This window comes from Melopsittacus undulatus, chromosome 4, assembly GCF_012275295.1.
Source record: "Melopsittacus undulatus isolate bMelUnd1 chromosome 4, bMelUnd1.mat.Z, whole genome shotgun sequence".
NCBI lineage: Eukaryota > Metazoa > Chordata > Aves > Psittaciformes > Psittaculidae > Melopsittacus > Melopsittacus undulatus.
This window is the reverse complement of record NC_047530.1, coordinates 93,607,985-93,625,545: the sequence shown is the minus strand read 5'-3', so window position 1 is coordinate 93,625,545 and position 17,561 is coordinate 93,607,985. Positions and strand designations below refer to the sequence as shown.

General features: G+C 42.1%; 1 protein-coding gene across 2 annotated transcripts; it reads right to left on the bottom strand.

Moving 5' to 3' along the window:
• Positions 1–368: 368 nt before the first annotated feature.
• Positions 369–16,990, bottom strand: LOC101876772 (lipase member M-like). Of its 2 annotated transcripts, none has more exons than XM_031044637.2 (10): positions 16,775–16,990; positions 9,132–9,270; positions 8,188–8,302; positions 7,731–7,929; positions 6,887–6,996; positions 5,911–6,047; positions 4,817–4,957; positions 3,788–3,859; positions 2,639–2,707; positions 369–1,209 (listed from the first exon to the last, which is right to left on the bottom strand). In XM_031044637.2, exons 1-10 carry the CDS (start codon positions 16,873–16,875, stop codon positions 976–978), a joined length of 1,317 nt encoding a protein of 438 aa, XP_030900497.1. In that variant the 5' UTR covers positions 16,876–16,990; the 3' UTR covers positions 369–975. The 2 variants fall into 2 exon arrangements, with proteins under 2 accessions (XP_030900497.1, XP_005144087.1); XM_005144030.3 differs by lacking the exon at positions 16,775–16,990 and adding an exon at positions 11,224–11,366.
• Between the last annotated feature and the right edge of the window lie 571 nt (positions 16,991–17,561).

The following is a 17,561-nucleotide window of genomic DNA, read 5'->3' as shown; positions in this document are numbered from 1 at the left end:
CTGAGAAGCCAGAAGAACTTGAAACAGCTTCTTCACTGACAGTGCCAGGAACATTTATTGAGGTGGATCTGTCATTCCTTGTGTGTATTTCCTCAGCTGCCAGGTTAAGAGCATGAAGACAGTTGTGCTTTTTGTAGTAAGGGAGCTAACAAACCATTAGTGTGAGGATAAGTGAACTTCTGCACCTGTCCAACAATCAAATGATTTCACTCTGACGTAGGCTTTCTGATGTTGGATTGATTGGCATTTGGGCCATTAGAACCAGCTACTGCCTGCTTAGACGCCAGGGTAATCTCACACATGAAGATCTTTTGGGTCTGGCTTGCTGCTGTTAGTTATGTGATGAGAGGAAAACAGGTAAAACGCGCTGTCAAAAGGATAGATGATTTAATTTAAGCAAAGATCAGTAGTACTTCAGCAGAGAAAAAAGTATCTTCCGTTTTGGATTTTCCATGGGATAACACCTCTGTCTCAGGTTAAATATATTGATGTACAAGGGAAGAAAAAATGAAATCTTAGTTGTAATAAAACCAGTCCTAAAAAGCTAAAATCTTCCAAACAAAGTGATCCATGAAGCATTCCTTCTAATATGTTTGTATTTTCAGTGGTCATTCCCATGTACCTCAACTTCTTCAGAGGGACTGCAGTCACCAAGATAATGTAACACCATGGAAAATAATGTTAGAGAGTTGCAAACCCATCAACAGTGGCTTGTAAATGCCTATACCAATCCCTGTACACCTATTCTACCACTAAATAGAAATCTTTGGGGGTTTTACTGAGTGATTGTATAATGTAACCATTGATAATGTAACACCAAGCTAATGTAACACCATGGAAAACAATGTTAGAAAGTTGCAGACTCATCAACAGCGGCTTGTAAATGCCTATACCAATTCCCATATCCGTATTCTACCACTAAATAGAAATCTTTGGAGGGTAAACTGAGAGATTGTATTCCCTGTGTGTGAATCTTTAAGGATATTTTTCTAGCAGTTCAATGATTTTCCGATACATTTTCTGAGTTGCATCAAGGCCCCAGATGAAACTAAGATGACCCCAAGAAGGAAAATGCTCATGATAAATGAGATTTTTAATCCGAGGGAGCAGCTTTGCTGTGTCTTTTGGATCTGCAAATTTGTCCCGTCCACCACTCCAGACAGCAATTGGTGTGCTTATTTCCTCTATCTTGTACACAGGAGGAGTAGGCTGTAAGAAAGAGAGGAGACTTGGGTGAATGCTGTTATAGCAGGGATTGCATTTAGAAGAAGGATTCTATGGAAGCACCTCTCTTTCCCTTCTGCACTCACTGCAATTAAACAGTAAGGATGACGCTCACCCTCTTAGTGTCTATTTCCCTAACACCATTCCCTGTCTACCATGAAAGGGAACAATCCATCCTATTTCTAGGTCTTTCCTTAATATACAGCTATGAATTGACATCTACTTGTGTACTAAAGAGGTGGGTGTATGGAAAGAGCAGTGTGTTTATCAGGCAAGGATTGCAGAGCAATTGTTCTTATGTGTCCTGTTTTTGGCTTATGTAGGGTCCTCTACATGCTTTTATGGGGGCAGGGAGTGAAAGACTTTCAGTTGTATTAGACCAGACTTCACTTGACACTGTAGGTCACAATATTGATACTGATGGAGTAATATCATTATAGAGGGAATCAAAAAACATGGGCAAGTAGAATGGAGATCTTCTGAGACAGGAGGCAAATGACTTAATGCAGGATGGCTATTAGTCGACAGGGTGGTAAGGGACCATGCACAACATGCTTTTAAATTTACCCTTATAATCTAAGGGTGGTTCTATTATTTTTCTCATTGACTGCTTTTTGGGGGCAGTTCCCTAACCATCCAAATTATTGGGAATAGAATATTGCCACTTGAAAATTTAAACTGCAGTATTTAAAGACCGTATGTGTCTTTAAATGCAAGGTGTGTGAGCAATCTCTGTAGTTTTTCTCCACCTGTAAAATAGCGTGCCAACCATAAAATAACTTGCCCTGACTCAGAAAAGCTCATTGTAGGTCAACTGATTAGATCAAATCTAAAAAAACTGTCAGGTAAGTTACCAGTGTTGCAGGAGTGAAGTATTTCTGAGTGTTGACTAAGAAGTAACCAAAGTGCCTAGTGACTGAGTTTTGTCTCTCCTTTTTTCTGTACAGGATATATTAGTTCGTCACAGCAGTAGTCTCCATTGTGCTGTACTGAATCATCCCTTCTGTTTCATCTTTGCAGTAAGTAGCTTCCCAAAACCAAGGTATACATACCCACTTTTAGCTGTGAGATTAATTTCTTCCCTTAACTGAAAGGCAGACCTTGAGGATTTTGGGGGCAGTGAAGAGCTCCATACTCATCCAGTTCTAGGACTTGGCTATGGCTCTTAGCCTTTTGGAAAAGTTTTTGGACACATGTCTGCATCAGTAGGAGAGGCAAACCAAACTTTCTTAGCTGTCTGCAAGGACCTGCCTATGCCTTCTCTGTGAATAGACTTTTATGAGTATTAAATTCAGGTGAAACATTACCTCAGACACTCTCTTTCTGTATCACCTACAGCTGCTGAAATGTGAATTTTTCTGTTATTTTTTTCAGGACCTGAGGATGAGTTCTCAGGAAAACTGTATTGCCTTACCTGGTTGTATTTCTTCATGTTTTCCTTAGAGCCATAGTCATAAGCTTGCAATTGGTCTGCATATATTACCTATAAATATTGTAACAAGGACAATAAAATTAAAGTGTTAAGAGGCAGAGCAGAGTGCAGGAGGCATTTTCCTGCCTGTGACTGAAGGCAAGGCTCAGGCAGTGAATAGTATTCAAGGGGTACTGAGGATGAACCGTAGGGTGAACGGCTTCGTCACTTTTCCCCTTGCTAACTTTCTGCCCTGATCCTCAGCCACAACCCTTGTTATGTTTTGCTATTAAAATTTTGCTTGACTATCTTAGCTTGGTAGCTGGTGTCCCTGTTTGTGACACAGAAGTGTTCCAGGACTGTTACTAGTCTAGCGTAACATATGATACCTCTGCACACACCTTGGCACAGAGACTCTGGACTTCTTATAGAAGTTGTGATTATCTTAACACTAAACTGTTGTCTTCCTGAATGTGCTATGTCTAAAAGAAAAAACAAACAAAAAACCAAAAACAAACCCAAAAGATTAACCTGCTTTACTGAAAATATGTGCGCATTTTTTTTTAATCAAACCTTTAAGTAACTGAGGATATGCTAGAAATCTGTTGGCTTATCTCTTTTTCTGGCTCTGGGTGCTGGTGGTCTGGGAATGTTAGTCAGGGGTGTGTGCAGGAGTATGCATGTATTTAAGCGCTGGCAGAAGTAACACAATTCTCTGCACATACAGTCATGTGTTTCTGGGCCAACACTCTTTTGCCCTTGTCTGATTTGAAACATTGGCAGAACAAGCTTAGCTCTGAGAGTGGCATAAGATGAGCAGAAGAGGCAGGTCCTCACTTCCTGCTTGCGCCAGCAGAATAGTTTGTGTGGTTAACTGGCTTTGGGAGGTGAGCCAGGCTGCAATTAACTCTCTGGGAATAAAGCTTAACCTGGATCACTTCTTTGGCTTGTTGCCTGGCCTGATACCAAAGGGGCAATTCAGGTAATGGTCTGGTGTGCCATGGGAAACAGTGCTGCCTGTGGCAGGTGCTCATGGCAGCATGTGAGAAGATGGGATGGGTAGTTTCCCAAACCCACCCTCTCTGGACTTCCCTTGTGGGCTGTTTGTTGTATAAAAAGCAGTAGTAAGAGTGTGTCAGTATGCAGTTATACCTGATGCCAATGAAGAACATTCTGTACTGATGTTCCAGCAGGGTAATGTCCTACATATACGTCTATTCGACTCTATAGAGAAAGCAGAATTGGTATAAGTGCAGAGATCCAATGCTGTGACAGAATAAAGCTGTGAGGAACCTGAGCAACATACTGCTCCTGTGTTAAACCCCATTTTAATGGGATATTTGTTAAGTATCAAAAAGAACATAGAGGAGAAACATGTGTGAGATTACAGTAGGAATGAGTATGTAGAATTTTATCCATTTGGGAGCTTCTTTTCCACATTAGTGCTTAGTCATAAGGAAAACATGATTTGGGGACTCTGTATGGCCTTTGTATTTTCCCGTTTCTGCAGTTTGTATGAAGTTTAGTGCTGTGCTTAATCAGTAAAGGATTGTTAATACATTGTCTGCTTGAGCATAATGAGGCTACATGTGTGGGAGGTTTTTATGGGAACACTTGTTAAATAGTCTTAGTATGAGAGATGGAAGGCCATTGGAGAACAGACATTTGGCATGCCTGCAAGAAAAAAAGCTATCAGCCAGCATAAAGGAATTAAATCTTGCCATTGGGAGAAATCTGAAGAAACAAGTTTGAAAATGTTTTGATGGGTAACAACCAAAAGGAAACAATCTTTTATGTTCAGATGATCTGGATGTCTTCCTATTTAGGAAGGAAAATATGAATTGTGCAAAAGAAAAGAGATCTTTCTCCATCCAGTTTTCAATTTTAAAAAGCTTTGGTATCTGTGCAATTTTTCTTTGGCTTAGCCCCATAGGAGAGGACACTGAGGGACATCATTGCAAGATGGAACCATCCTGAATTCAGCCTTTCTTCCTTATGTGATTTGAATGTGTCAGGTGGTACACCTCGTCACTAGCTGAGGTCCTAGTTGGCGTTTCCTGAAAACCCTAACACATTTCTCTATGCCTCTGCAACTGTGTGTAGCCATAAGGCAGAAAAAATTGTTTTCCTTTAAAATTACGTGAGTTATGCTTACATCAAGGTGTTCTTGCACATGCTTACCGTGTTCAGATTTTGTAGCTTGTCCCCAGCTGTGAAGCTTAAGACACTGCCACAAAATTTTCCCAGAGATTCACAGATCCGTACTAGAGAGGGTTTCAGCAGTTTATTCTGGTGAAGAACTCCTTTGCAGCCAGTCAATAACTGAGGGAATCAAAAATGCAAACCTTTTTCTTCTTCTTGTAGGATTATTTCACATAGAAAAAAGTCATACCTTCTTCTCTACAACCTTACCTCTTAACTAAGATTGCTGAAACTGCTTGCCATCCCAGTATCCTTTAAGTGTGTTCCAAGTTTAAGTGTGTCCCAAGACCACACCACAGGTTCTTCCTGCTGTTTATTGTTAGGCATGAGTTCTGCAGGTCACTGTCTGTTTTTAGTGCACTGACTTCAGTGAGAAGGGGGAGTTGGCTGCACTCATAACTGCAAAGTCTCGGAAATCCCTTTTTGCCCTAATATTTCTCCCAGGAAGGTGCACAAACTGTATTGTGAGTACTGCTGCTAAGTAAAAAGGGAGCAGACAAATGAGAAGGGTGTAAAGCTGGATGGTCTATATCACATAGTGGGTACAACTTCGGCAGAAAGAGCATGTGCTCTGGCAGTTTAACATAAAGTATAGCATGCAGGATTTCCACCATTCCCACCAAATTCTATTAAATTGGCAAATTACGCCAACTATTCTATGATTCTATGATTCAGGTGTGAAATAGGTATTTTCCTGTAAGGAAATGTTCATAAGCATAAGTGAACTGTGTGTCTAATAAAATTAAGGTATTTCATTTGTAGTTTTCTACTAGTGCTCAAGGCTAGATTTAGTAGATTTAGATTGTGGTATTTATGAGCTTCTTTCAAAAACATTTAATTTAAACAAATACAAGTGAAAGTATGCCTCTTAGCTGAAAGTAGTTGCAAAAGAGATACCGTATCAAACCTTGCAGATTAGATCTGTGCAAAGTCTTAAGTCTACCAGCACTGTCAGCAGTCTGATACACTGAATTAATTCTAAACTCACCACCCCCTTAAAATCATTTTAGGTTGAGTGATTTTAGTAGAGACAAAGCAGACAATTATGTATTTTAGCAAGAGGAATGGCATACCTTGATTAGAAACTGGGGAAGCCGTGTATATAGTACCAGAGGGCTGGTACCATATGTGGTTGTGACTACTGGTCCCAAAGCGAAGAACACTTTAACCCTTTGAGCCAATTCAGGATAAGTAGCAAATGCTATAAAGCCTGCAAAAGCAGAAGACACAAGCCAAGTTAGTGAAGATCTCCTTAGATCAAATAAATAAAAAAGCAGTAGGCAACAAATTGAGATGAGATTAGCAGCCCATTGGCAGTTGCCCATTTCTGTGCTGCAGGCCTGAAGGAAGTGTTTGATTCTTATTTGGGAGACAGAGTTCACTCTAAATATAGAGGCTCATTAGAGCACATCTAGGTATTGGTTTTCTCAGAACTGAAAAAGTTGTGTTCAGTCCAATTTGGGGGGGAGAAGTTGCTTTAATCAGATTTTCTTAATGCAAATTCCTTCTAAAGTTCCCCAAACTCTAATAAAAGCTTGCATTCTCTGAAAGACTGTATATATTTATGCTGACACGCAGTAATACAAAAATTATCTGAAGATTAAGAGCAGAGTTTTTATTCGTAACTAAGAGTAAACCCAGGTAACAGTGAATGCACACATAAAGAAGGAGTATGGAAAAGGAAAAAGGGAAGAAAAAACAAAAAGGATGTATCACATCCTGTTTCCTGAACATTTCTCCACTGCTGCATTTGCTGAGAACTTTAACTGGTTGCCTAAAACATAGGAATCTAAAGACAAAGATGGGGATGTTTTGGCCTAAATTATTTGTTCTGGAAAAAGACCCTTAGAATACACATATGAGAAGAATGAAGAATTGCCTAAGAATGTGGTCATTTACATTTTCTCCTGTTTCTGAGTTTATTTTTGCAAAATGCAGTGGCACACCATGGCATAAATCCCAATGTCTGCTTGTAGATCTTATACATATATATATACATATCATAAACAGCAACATTAACTGTTTTGGACCAGGCAGTTCTAACATTACCTGCAGTTGCAGCCTCTGAGTGACCAATAAAATATACATCCTTCTGTCCAGTTTTATTCATTATGAAGTACAGCTCTCCTCGAACATCGTATTTACCTATCTCATCAAAGCTACAGGGGAGAAACAAAGAAAGCTATCAGATAATTTAGCTGTTACTGTGGGAGCTGCTGAACATAATTTTTTTTCATTGCACCAAGCAGGACTCATTTAAAGATGATGTTTCATGCTTTGTTTGCATTCTTGCTTGAGTTGGGGAAGGGAGTAGAGGGACACAGTGAATTGCGAGGCTGTCTGATGCCTTGCGCTCTCTGCAAAGGAGGTGTTAGTTTTGTCTCTTAGCTGAGGGTCTTGCAGAAGTGAATGTAATCATTGTTCTCACCAGCATGGGTTACAAAACAACATTTCTCAGCTGATATCAGTTGTGCTAGATAAGATTTGTACACTGAGCTGAGGAGTCTCCTCTCCTGTCTGCACCCAGGACATGGTATGGGAGGCTTCAAAGTTACAGATGTATCCCAATTTTGGAAGTATTTTTCCCAAAGGAACCAGCACTGTTTGGAGAAAGGTGACCTGTGTGCTTGCAGATGTGCTTCTGTATATGGTGATTCCAAAAGGGCCTGCCCAGATCATGCAGCCAAGACCTTGTTACATCCCCCCTGACATAACCAGAAGTGGCTGCATCTGTAGCTCTAGTCTCCTCATATGATGCACATCCCACTTGAAGTCAGATTATATGAAAACTATAATGGTCATATAATGCAGAAGGTTATATTTTTCATATAACCAGAAAGGGAGAGGTCCCCTGAGAGTTGCCTTCTTCAGTGATTCTTTTTCCATGGAGTACCTGAACTGCCAAAACTCCTTCTGGCAGGGCTTAAGGGTCTTGTGTTTTAAAGACCAGGTGTTTCCTCGGCTGTTTCCCAGCCAGACGTCATAGCCAGCATCTGCGAGGATGAAGCCCAAGCTGTTGTTGGGCAGGTTAGAAATCCAGTGAATAGAATCTCCTAAAGTGCCATGGTGTAGCAAAACTGCAGGCTTTTTCCCTGAAAAAGAAGAGGGTTTTCTTATGCTGTAGTAGGTAATGCCTAGTTAAAACTGGGGTGCAGAGTTTGGTTTTGCAGGATTTTTTTAACCTGTATACCAAATTCACGCCACACTCCTGACTAGGTGCTCTTGCTGAGACTGAAAAGTGTGGAACATGTCACGAAATGTGCAAAGGAGAAAGATTAGGGACCCATAGAAGGGTAGACTCTCAGGCTTTCTCCTATTTTTGCTCCTTCCATCCTATGACTGTGTCATACCTGTATTTTGGCTGTTCCTCCCAGCAGGAATTCTGAAAACACGAAGAATGTACCCATCCTCCGTAGTAACTTCGTATTCCTCGCTGGGGTATCCATGATATCTGATAATTTCACTCTGTGAGAAGGCAAAGGAGAGTTTGTGAACATGCAGGTTGTCCTGTTTTGGAGGCTAACCAAACTGAGCAGTGTGGGTATGGGCTGTTCTGAGACATCAGTGCAAGGCCCCTGGCCACCATGGCTGAGAATGATTAAGACAGGTCTTGTAAAAAGAGTTACCAAAGTCTTCAGTCCTGCTTAAGTGGTAGTTGTTTGGTATTCAACAGCACATTATGGGATGAAACAGGACTGTACTGAGTGACTAACCTTTTGGGAGATAGTTCTGTTTTGCAAGGCTGATAGAGAGTGTACTTTTCTATAAATTAAATACATAGGAGTGTTGATATAAGACAATGCCAAAAGCTGTGGGTTTTGGTTCAGAATTAGTCCTTCCTTATCAAAGTGCAGTTAGGTAAGCCAGGTAGGGCGGATCTCCTATTAGAAATTCACTTACAGCACCACCTATTACACTCTTGCCAGTAACGTGAGGAAATCTTTGATGATTCAGAGCAATGGGTCTTGGATTACTTTGTGTAATTCCAATCTGCTGTTGAAGGAGGAATTCATCATCCATTGCCACTATACAAGTTGTTACAGAGAGAGGTCTTTGCTTACTTTGAGACTAGAAACTAGTCTTTGCCTCCAGAGCAAAGGAAGTCTTTTCTCTGGCAGCTTGGACTGTTTGGATGGAAGCATCAAGGTGCTAGCACTGGCTTCTAGGCTAGTGCGCTCTCTCACGTTGTTGGAGCTACTTTTAACCTCCTCACTGGGACTGTTAGTGGTGGGGTAGTGGTAGTGGTATTGGGAGACACTTTAGAAAGAAAGGGAGAGAAAAAGACCAAACTTACAACATTCATAAAAGATTCAGGGTCACGAATCTTCCTGAACCGGCTTTCATCTGAGTTCAGAGTGGATGGTGTTGTGAATCCTGCTGAAAAGGCAATTGCTTGAGAGCAGAGCAGCATGAGGAGGCACCACATCTTGGCGCTGAGTGAAAGAACACATGCAGGGTTGTTTGCATTAGTAATGGTGTGGAATTCCACAGGAAAAGCCAAGTGGGGAGACTTCTGAAGGTTGTCCATGATCTGTTCCCCAAGCGCCTGCCAGAATAAGTACCTGTGTGAGGAGGGACTTTCTGCAGCTCACCCTGTTCAACAAGGAACAGGATTGCGTCAAAGGCTCCTGGAGGATGTGGAACCAACTTGGGGCAATGCGCTTGTATAATACTGGTGCTAATTTGTGTCATAAGTTCTTTCATTTCTTTCTCACATGTAGTCCTCCCTATCGTAAATCTGTGCCTTGGCCACCTGAAGAAAAGATTGTATTTGCATGGTTTTTTATGGGTTGACCAATGGTCACAGGGTAGCTCTTCTGAATAGAAATCTTAGAAAGCATTTTACTTAGTGCTCTGCTTTTGGGCTGCAGCCACCTTTGTAATCAGCATAGAGGAAACAGGTCATAAAACCAGAGTGTCTTATATGACCATATCATGGGGAAAATTTTTAATATTTGGAGAGCCTGAAAAGGATAGCTTAAGGTTTTGTTTTCTTTGAACTTCATGAGGGAGGGAGTTCTCAATTCTTTACATTTTTTATTAAATCTGTCATATCCCTTGAGTCACTGAAACATTTGGATTAAACCAAAACTGAATGTATTCAGGTCCACCCACTTGGTAGGAGAATACTTCAATTATTGTCATACAGAATAGCATTGTGCTCTGGAAGCACAATTTTATACGTGATATTCCACTGATTTCTGCTGCTTTATTCAGTTCATACAGAAGTAAAACCTGTTCTTCTATTTATACATGTGGAACAACATTTGAGAACAAAACTGAAAAGTTCAGCTTAAGTCACAATTCGTTTTTTACTGCAATAGGGTAGCTAAATTGTTGCCTTTAGAGGGCATACTTTTTCCCATATACTGTATTGTCACCTGACTTAGCTGGCATGTTTTGACACACTTTCAGATTAATGCTTTTTAAATCAGAGTGCATCAATTAACTCCAAGGCTTGGCATGTGATGTCTCATTAATTTCAGTGGCAAAGTCTTGAGTGTAGGAGCCTTGAAGAGCAATCTGTTCTTTTTATGTAATGAAACAACAAGAGTAGGATTTACCATGACAAACTGGAATTAACTGAAATATTTCATTAAAAAAAAAGAAAGGTAAAGGAAGAGGCCTGAAAGACACACTCAAAATGCCATTTCTGGAGATTGTTGGTATTTAATGAAAATAGGCTTTTAATCTTCTAAAAATTCATCAGTGTACTATTGAGAGACTCATATTTTATTTTTTTTTCACATACACTGTACATGGAACAGAAAAGCACCAGTGCAGTTAATGTGGCTAGCAAATGTCAAAATTTCCTGGTTAAATTACAAGGAAAGCTTACTTGCGATTGGAACTATGAGAGCAAAATGTTCTATTTATGCACATTATTTCAATACTGAGATTATCCCACATCCACAGTGCCATCCTTAGGAAAACCCCCCAGCAATTAGAACAAAATTAAACCATCAGATACTCCTTTTTCCTGTTTGCCCAGGGCAAAGACATCTTCTCAACTTATCAAACATGCACTTTGATGCATAGCATCAGGCTTGCAAACCAGAAAAGATGCAGGCTGTCTACTCTGACTTGCAACTGCACAAAGGCAAGGCTGTACATGTTTATGGAGAAAGGCAGCAGAGAAAAATATATATAGTTGCTCTTGTTCTTCCTTTTGTGCAAGTTAAACTTCTTTGTCTTCTATCGTGAGCCAACAAGCGCTTCTGGGTATACCACTAGGCATACAGATCAGAGAGGAAAAAGCTGTCTATTCTTACATGCAACTGCATAAAAATAAGACTGAATGTCTTTGTGGAGACAGGCAACAGAGAAAAAAGACATTACATACATATGACAGGACATACATATGAAGACATGTATAAGCAACTTACCTCTGTATTGACTGCCTTGCTTGTGTCCTCTGCCTCAGTTCCTAGTCTGTCTCCACTAGCAGACTGATCGACTGGCAGAAAACTTTGCCAATAAAAGGAGCAGCAGTAGAGTGCTGTGTGATGTCTGGACGTATGGGAGAGCATGTTTAAGTGCTGATTTGGCAGTATTTAAGGAGTGGAGTTATTTTATGATAAACAGCACCTTTGCATGACATTCTGAATGACTCAATTGCATCTTGGAGGAGATGTAAAGGTGTCTAACCTGTGAGTAAGATACTTAGCAAGGACTTGGGGGATTCTTGTCCCCTGAGGCTGTGACAGATCTTGTTCTGTACTGCTGCCTGTGTTGGCGACTGCTGTGGCCACATTATTTTAAGATGAAGGGAGTTAAAATCAAGTTTTTCGCAACACTTCCTACCCATGAACATGGTCTCTGCAGCTCTGGCTTGCATAGAAGCTGGTGTGGTCACTGATTCCACACCTGCCACTTGTTTTCTGAACTGCTGTTTGCATGTTGCTCAGGGACAATTCTTCTTTGTTAGGTAATCTTAGAATAAAAATACAAGTGATCTGAAAGGTGTGTGTTTAACCTCAAACATACATGCCTAAATCTGCTGTTCCATGAATGTCACAACTTGCAAAGACCAGTTTTCCCTGAGTTAGCCTGCTTATGTAAGGATTCTCAGGTATTGAATTAAATTTGAAAATGTGTAAACTTTGAGTCAGAGAGGATGGTAACCAGATTTTTTGCTTCTTCTATGCCGTTTCCATGAACTCTCTGAAAACACTGTATGTTTGAAGACCTCTGCCTAACCACTGAACTAATTGTAGTCAGCCCAGGGGCTCTGTACTCACTCAACCTGGCCTGGTGCCCTGGTACATCAAATTCTCTGGAATGTGGGTGCTATTTTGTATAGGCAAATGGAGTGAAGTAAGTCTGTGTTAGTAAACAAAACCAGATAGTCACCACATAAACAATGCTGCTTTATAGAGTGCAGTCCATGGAAAAGCCAAAAGTGATTTCTCAATGAAAAACATTACAGCTTGCACATTTCATACCCCTGCCTAGTGAGAGATACGTGTCGTAGTTTAAACCAAGTCCCCCTACTCCCGGAGAGTTAGGAAGGAGAATCCAAAGAATGTAGCCCCCACGGATTGAGATAAGAACGGTTTAATTGCTAAGGCATAACACAAAACCCCTACTGCCATTTACTACTACAAATAATAATGATACAGCAAACAGCAAGTGAAGAGAATACAACACCCCACCAGCCACCAACCCATAACTCACTCCACCCTGCCTGGCCGAGCACCATGTGCTCCCTCCTCCATTTTTCTCCAGAGCTCCCCCCTCCAGCCTTCTCTTTCCCAGTATGCATCCTGGGCATCACGTGCTATGGTATGGAATACCTCATTGACTAGCCTGAGTCAGGTGCCCTGTCTCTCCTTCCTCCCGGACTCCCCTCCTCCACCTGGCTGGAAAAAAACCTTGAACAAAAACACCCTCAAAACATGCTCAAACCATGACAATACGGAAGATTTTTCTCTGCTTTATTCCCAGCTAATGACATACTACATTTTTTTGTTTTGTAAAACTGTCAGCCTGGAATGATCTGCAACATTATACTAGTTTCACCAGAGATGTGTGATATCGTTTGTGATACTGTTAGTACGAATCTAGGGAGGAATGAAAGGTGGGTTAACCTACCTGAACAGGGAAAAGAGACTATGAAAGTACTGCCTGTAAAAAGAGCACAGGAAACAGAAAACCTAAAACTATCAGTCAGGTGGTTTTCCCAGGGCAAGGCTCATCCGGGTGTGCTGACCCCTGTGATTTCCCCAAATGCAGGAAATTCAACTGCCCACTCAACATACCCACTCAACATACCCACTCAGCTGTGCTAGTGGGGGACTGCATTTGCACTCTCTCCCTCCTATATCTTCTCTCTGTAGCAGTAGGATGCCTTTTGTTAACAGCTGAGACATGGGTTGGTACATGTGAGGAGCTGGATAGATCATTGCATAGATAGTCTCTCAACTGTCTGAACACCTGGGACAGTTTTTTTACAGCTGAAATGATGGAAAAGGTGACATTTTTTTTCAAACTCTCAGAGTTTCTGGTTTATTGCTGCCAAACAGTGGGCATATGATGCTGGTGCACTCTGTGTAAATTTCCGCCACACCTGTCATCTACATTCAACTTCATCTGGATCTAGGGACGCATTCCCAGCATCTGGCCTGTGACAGATCATCTCTGCAATGGCTGATGCCCTCAGAGACTGGATGTCTTTCTCTATCTTGGTCCAGTTGGCTGTACGACTCATAACATCATCCTTGTATGGAAACCTTTCTTTCACAGCTGCCAAGAGCTGCCTCCAAAGGCTGAGGGATTGTTTAGCTTTTGCAATTGCTTTGTCAATTCCCCCTTTCTTAGCAAGTGATCCCAGCTGCTTGGCTTCCTGACCTTCTAGTTCGTGACTGTCAGCCCCATTGTCCCAGCGTTGAAGCAACCAGGTGATGATGTGCTCCCTGATTGATGGGTAAAATATTTTCTCATATTCTGTAGCTCGGTTGAGGGCCAGGGTTGAGAAGCATCTCTTCCTCTTCTTCCTCTGATTCACGTAATAATAACTCTTGATCAGATGCTGTAGTAAGTGCATTGGTTCTTGATCTTTCTTCACTGTATGGGTTGCTTTTTGTGTCTCTTTTTTGCCTTTCTCCTTGCATACAGGGGCAACTGGTATTGGCACAAATTGGTCCTCTGGTTTAGCTACAGTGATTATCACTGCAGTATCTGTTGTTGGGGTTGGTGCAGCTGCTGTACTTGGGGATTGAGTAGCAACAGCAGCTGTGCTGTCTGTTGCTGTCAGGGTTTGAATAGCTGCTGTACTTGTTGCTGGGGCTGGCGTAGCTGCTGTGCTTGGAGCTGGAGTAGCTGTGTTATCTGTTGTAGTCAGAGTTTGAGTACGTGTCAATGGGGTTGGTGTACCTGCTGTACTTGGAGTTGGAGTAGCTGCGCTGTCTGTTGCTTTGCCATCAGACCCAGAGACATTTTTTTTTTCCCTTTGAAGGTGCTGGATAGTGTTGAACAGGGCTCTGTAAGCATACGCCAAGCCCCAGCATGTTGTCGTGATTTGTCCCTCTCTGGTATGACCAGGATGACAGCATACCTCGTTTAAGTGTTTTACTAATTTTTCTGGATTTTGCATTTGTTCAGTGGTGAAATTCCAAAGCACTGGAGGGGCCCACTGACCTAGATACTGCCCATACTGTCCCACACACCCTGCCACTCATGACTGTCCAGCATCGGGGAAGATCTTTAGGTCCTCCTATGTCATTGTCTAACCCTAAATAAGACCCAAACCTGACTCTGCTTAACTTTCGAGATCAGATGAAATGGTCATGAGTAAAACACACTATGTATGTGTGCCGACATGGTGATCCCCATCACAGTCAGTGGGCAGGTCTCAGGGGTGCCCAAAGGCCATTCAAAACCTTCAGAACACTCGAATGATGCTGTATGGTGGGGGAGCTGGGAACATAAGGGAATGTCTCCTTCATAGATTGACCACCCGAGGAGGGAAAAAAAGGTGTGTAATTGCTAAATACTTCCATTATATACCCTCCAAAGTATAGAGGTGGTGACCAAACTGGGAATGCAAGCCAGATCAGTTTCATGATCAATGAGTCTATTGTATTACAAATCATTACCATAAAGTGCAGTGAAACAAGAATCTTAGCCCAAGCTCCCCAGCTGGTAAAGATTAAACCAACAAATACTGGCTGCAAGTAACATGCTGAAACTCTGAGATCAAGAACAACAACTTTGAGAGCCAATAAATCAGCATTGTGACAAGTGACTATTAATCAGAAAAAAATGAGTGCTTATCACAAATACGATTGGACACACTCTGGTCAGATCTGTCATTATTTCAACCCTTCAGGCCCCATGCTGAGTGCCACAAAGAACTGTCATGGTTTAAGCCCAGCCTGTAACTCAGAACCACACAGCTGCTTGCTCACTCCCCCACCTTCTTCCTGCCCCGGCTCATGGAGGGATGGGGAGGAAAATCGAAAGAATTTAACTCCCATGGATTGAGATAAGAGCAGCCCAGTTACCAAGGTATAACACAAATCACTGCTGCTGCCACCAATAATAATAATGATAAGGGAAATAACAAGGGAAGAGAATACAACCTCTCACCATCTGCTGACTGATACCCAGCCTGACCCAAGGAGTAACCCTTCTGGGTAACTGTCCTCAGTTTATATAGTGGGCATTATGTGCTGTGGTATGGAATACCTCTTTGGTTAGCTTGGGTCAGGTGTCCTGTTTCTGCTTCCTCCTGGCTTCCTCTCCTCCCTGGTAGAGCATGAGACTGAGAAAGTCCTTGGTCAGAGCAAACATTACTGAGCACCAACTAAAACCATCAGTGTTATCAGCGCTGTTCCCAGGCTGAGAGTCAAAACCATCGCACTGCACCAGCTACTAAGAAGGAGAAAAATGACTGCCACTGCTGAACCCAGGACAGGTATACAGAAAATTATCAGGGTGTGCTGTCCTTACTTAGAGAGGCATGACAGCTGAGATGGTAATATTTTGTTTTGAAAGTGCTGGAGCAAAAGTTTCAGATAGTATGAAGTATCCAGCTATATCTTAACCCCCAGTGTCTGTCAGCTCTTTCTTAAGTACCCCAGAGGTAGCCTGTTCCTCTAAACACATCCCTGATCATCTGCAGGCTTGGAGGGGGAGGACAAAGAGGAATACATGTTTTTTCACTTTTGCAAAGACTGTAAAATACAAAAGTAGCATTCATCTAAGAAAATAGTCTGTATACGCTTTTCCTTTTGCCTTGGAACCCTATTCTTCTTCTCAAGTACTTTTATGGTTCTCATCAATTTTCTCCCTGCCTTTCACAAAATGAATCATAGAATCACAGAATGGTTTGGGTTAGAAGGGACCTTAAATGATCTAGTACATGGTGACCACGCCTATGGCAAGGGGGTTGGCACTAGATGATCAAAAGGTCCTTTCCAACAATAATTATTCTATGATTCAAGAGTCCTTGCCACAGGCAGGGACACTGTCCACTAGACCATGTTGTTCAAAGCCACATCCAACCTGGCCTTGAACACTTCCAGGGATGGGACAACCACAACTTCTCTGGGCAACCTGTGCCAGTGCATCACCACCCTCATAGTGAAGAATTTATTGCCAATGTCTAATCTAAATCTACCCTCTTTCAGTTTAAAACCATTCCCCCTCATCCTATCACCACTTATCCCTGTAAAAAGTCCCTCATGAGCTTTCCTGTAGGTCCCCTTAGGTATTGGAAGACTGTTATGAGGTCTACTGTGAGCCTTCCCAAGGCAGAACAACCCCAGCTCTCTCAGCCTGTCTCCATAGGAGAGGTGCTCCAACCCTCAGCATCTCTGGCCTCCTCTGGAATCACTCCAACAGCTCTACGTCCCTCTTGTGTTGGGGTCCCCAGAGTTGAATGCAGTATTTCAGGTGGGGTCTCATGAGAGCAGAGTAGAGAGGCAGACTCACCTCTCTTGACATGCTGGCCTTGGTCCTGTTGATGCAGCCCAGTATACAGCTCGCTTTCTGGGCTGGGAGCGCACACTGCCAGCTCCTGTTGAGTTCCTCATCAATCAACACCTCCAAGTTGTCCTCAGGGCTGCTCTCAATTCAAACTCCACCCAGCCCGTAGCTGTGCTTGGGATTGCCCCTACCCAGGTGCGTTTTCCACATGATTATCTGTTGTTGAGCAGGCATGTATGGGAAAGAAGCTAGCTGTTTATGAAATGCCTCAGTCTGCTGAGGTATCACCCAGTCACTATGCTACTTGGCCAATTTTAAATTAAGAATTAGCATATGTGATACTATTGATCGTGCAAATGCATACATGTGTCAGCAGGTTTGTACAGCCCCATTGGCTTTTACAGGACTGCTGTGCTCTACATTGTGCCCATGAACTGATTATGGGGATCGGGATCTCATGTAGGCTAGGATCAGCCTGCTGGCTGAACTGCTGGACCTGAGCCACAGGATGGGCTGTAACTGAAATAATCCAGTAGTCACTAGATGAGCACCTTATTCTTTCTCTGGTGAAGGCCCTTCTGACAAATTCTTAGCTCATTCCTGGCTCCCATGAAATTTTTGAAGTACAGTAAAATCCTTTCAGGAAGTAAGAAGCAGATTTCTTGCACAGACTGAGTAGGTGACAGTTTGCTCAGGTATCGAGTCTTGGCACCTTCTTGAGAAAAAAAGACTTATTCAGCAAAGAAAGATAAAATTTTCAGGATTCAAATCCTCATAAGCATAGTAATGAAAC

Coding starts and splice junctions, on each gene's coding strand:
- LOC101876772 (XM_031044637.2), bottom strand. CDS start 16,875: ATGAGGAACTCAACAGGAGCTGGCAGTGTGCGCTCCCAGCCCAGAAAG. Junction 7,930..8,187: donor GAGGAACAGCCAAAATACAG/GTATGACACAGT, acceptor CTTCTTTTTCAG/GGAAAAAGCCTGCAGTTTTG. Junction 2,708..3,787: donor ATGTTCTTCATTGGCATCAG/GTATAACTGCAT, acceptor CAATATTTATAG/GTAATATATGCAGACCAATT.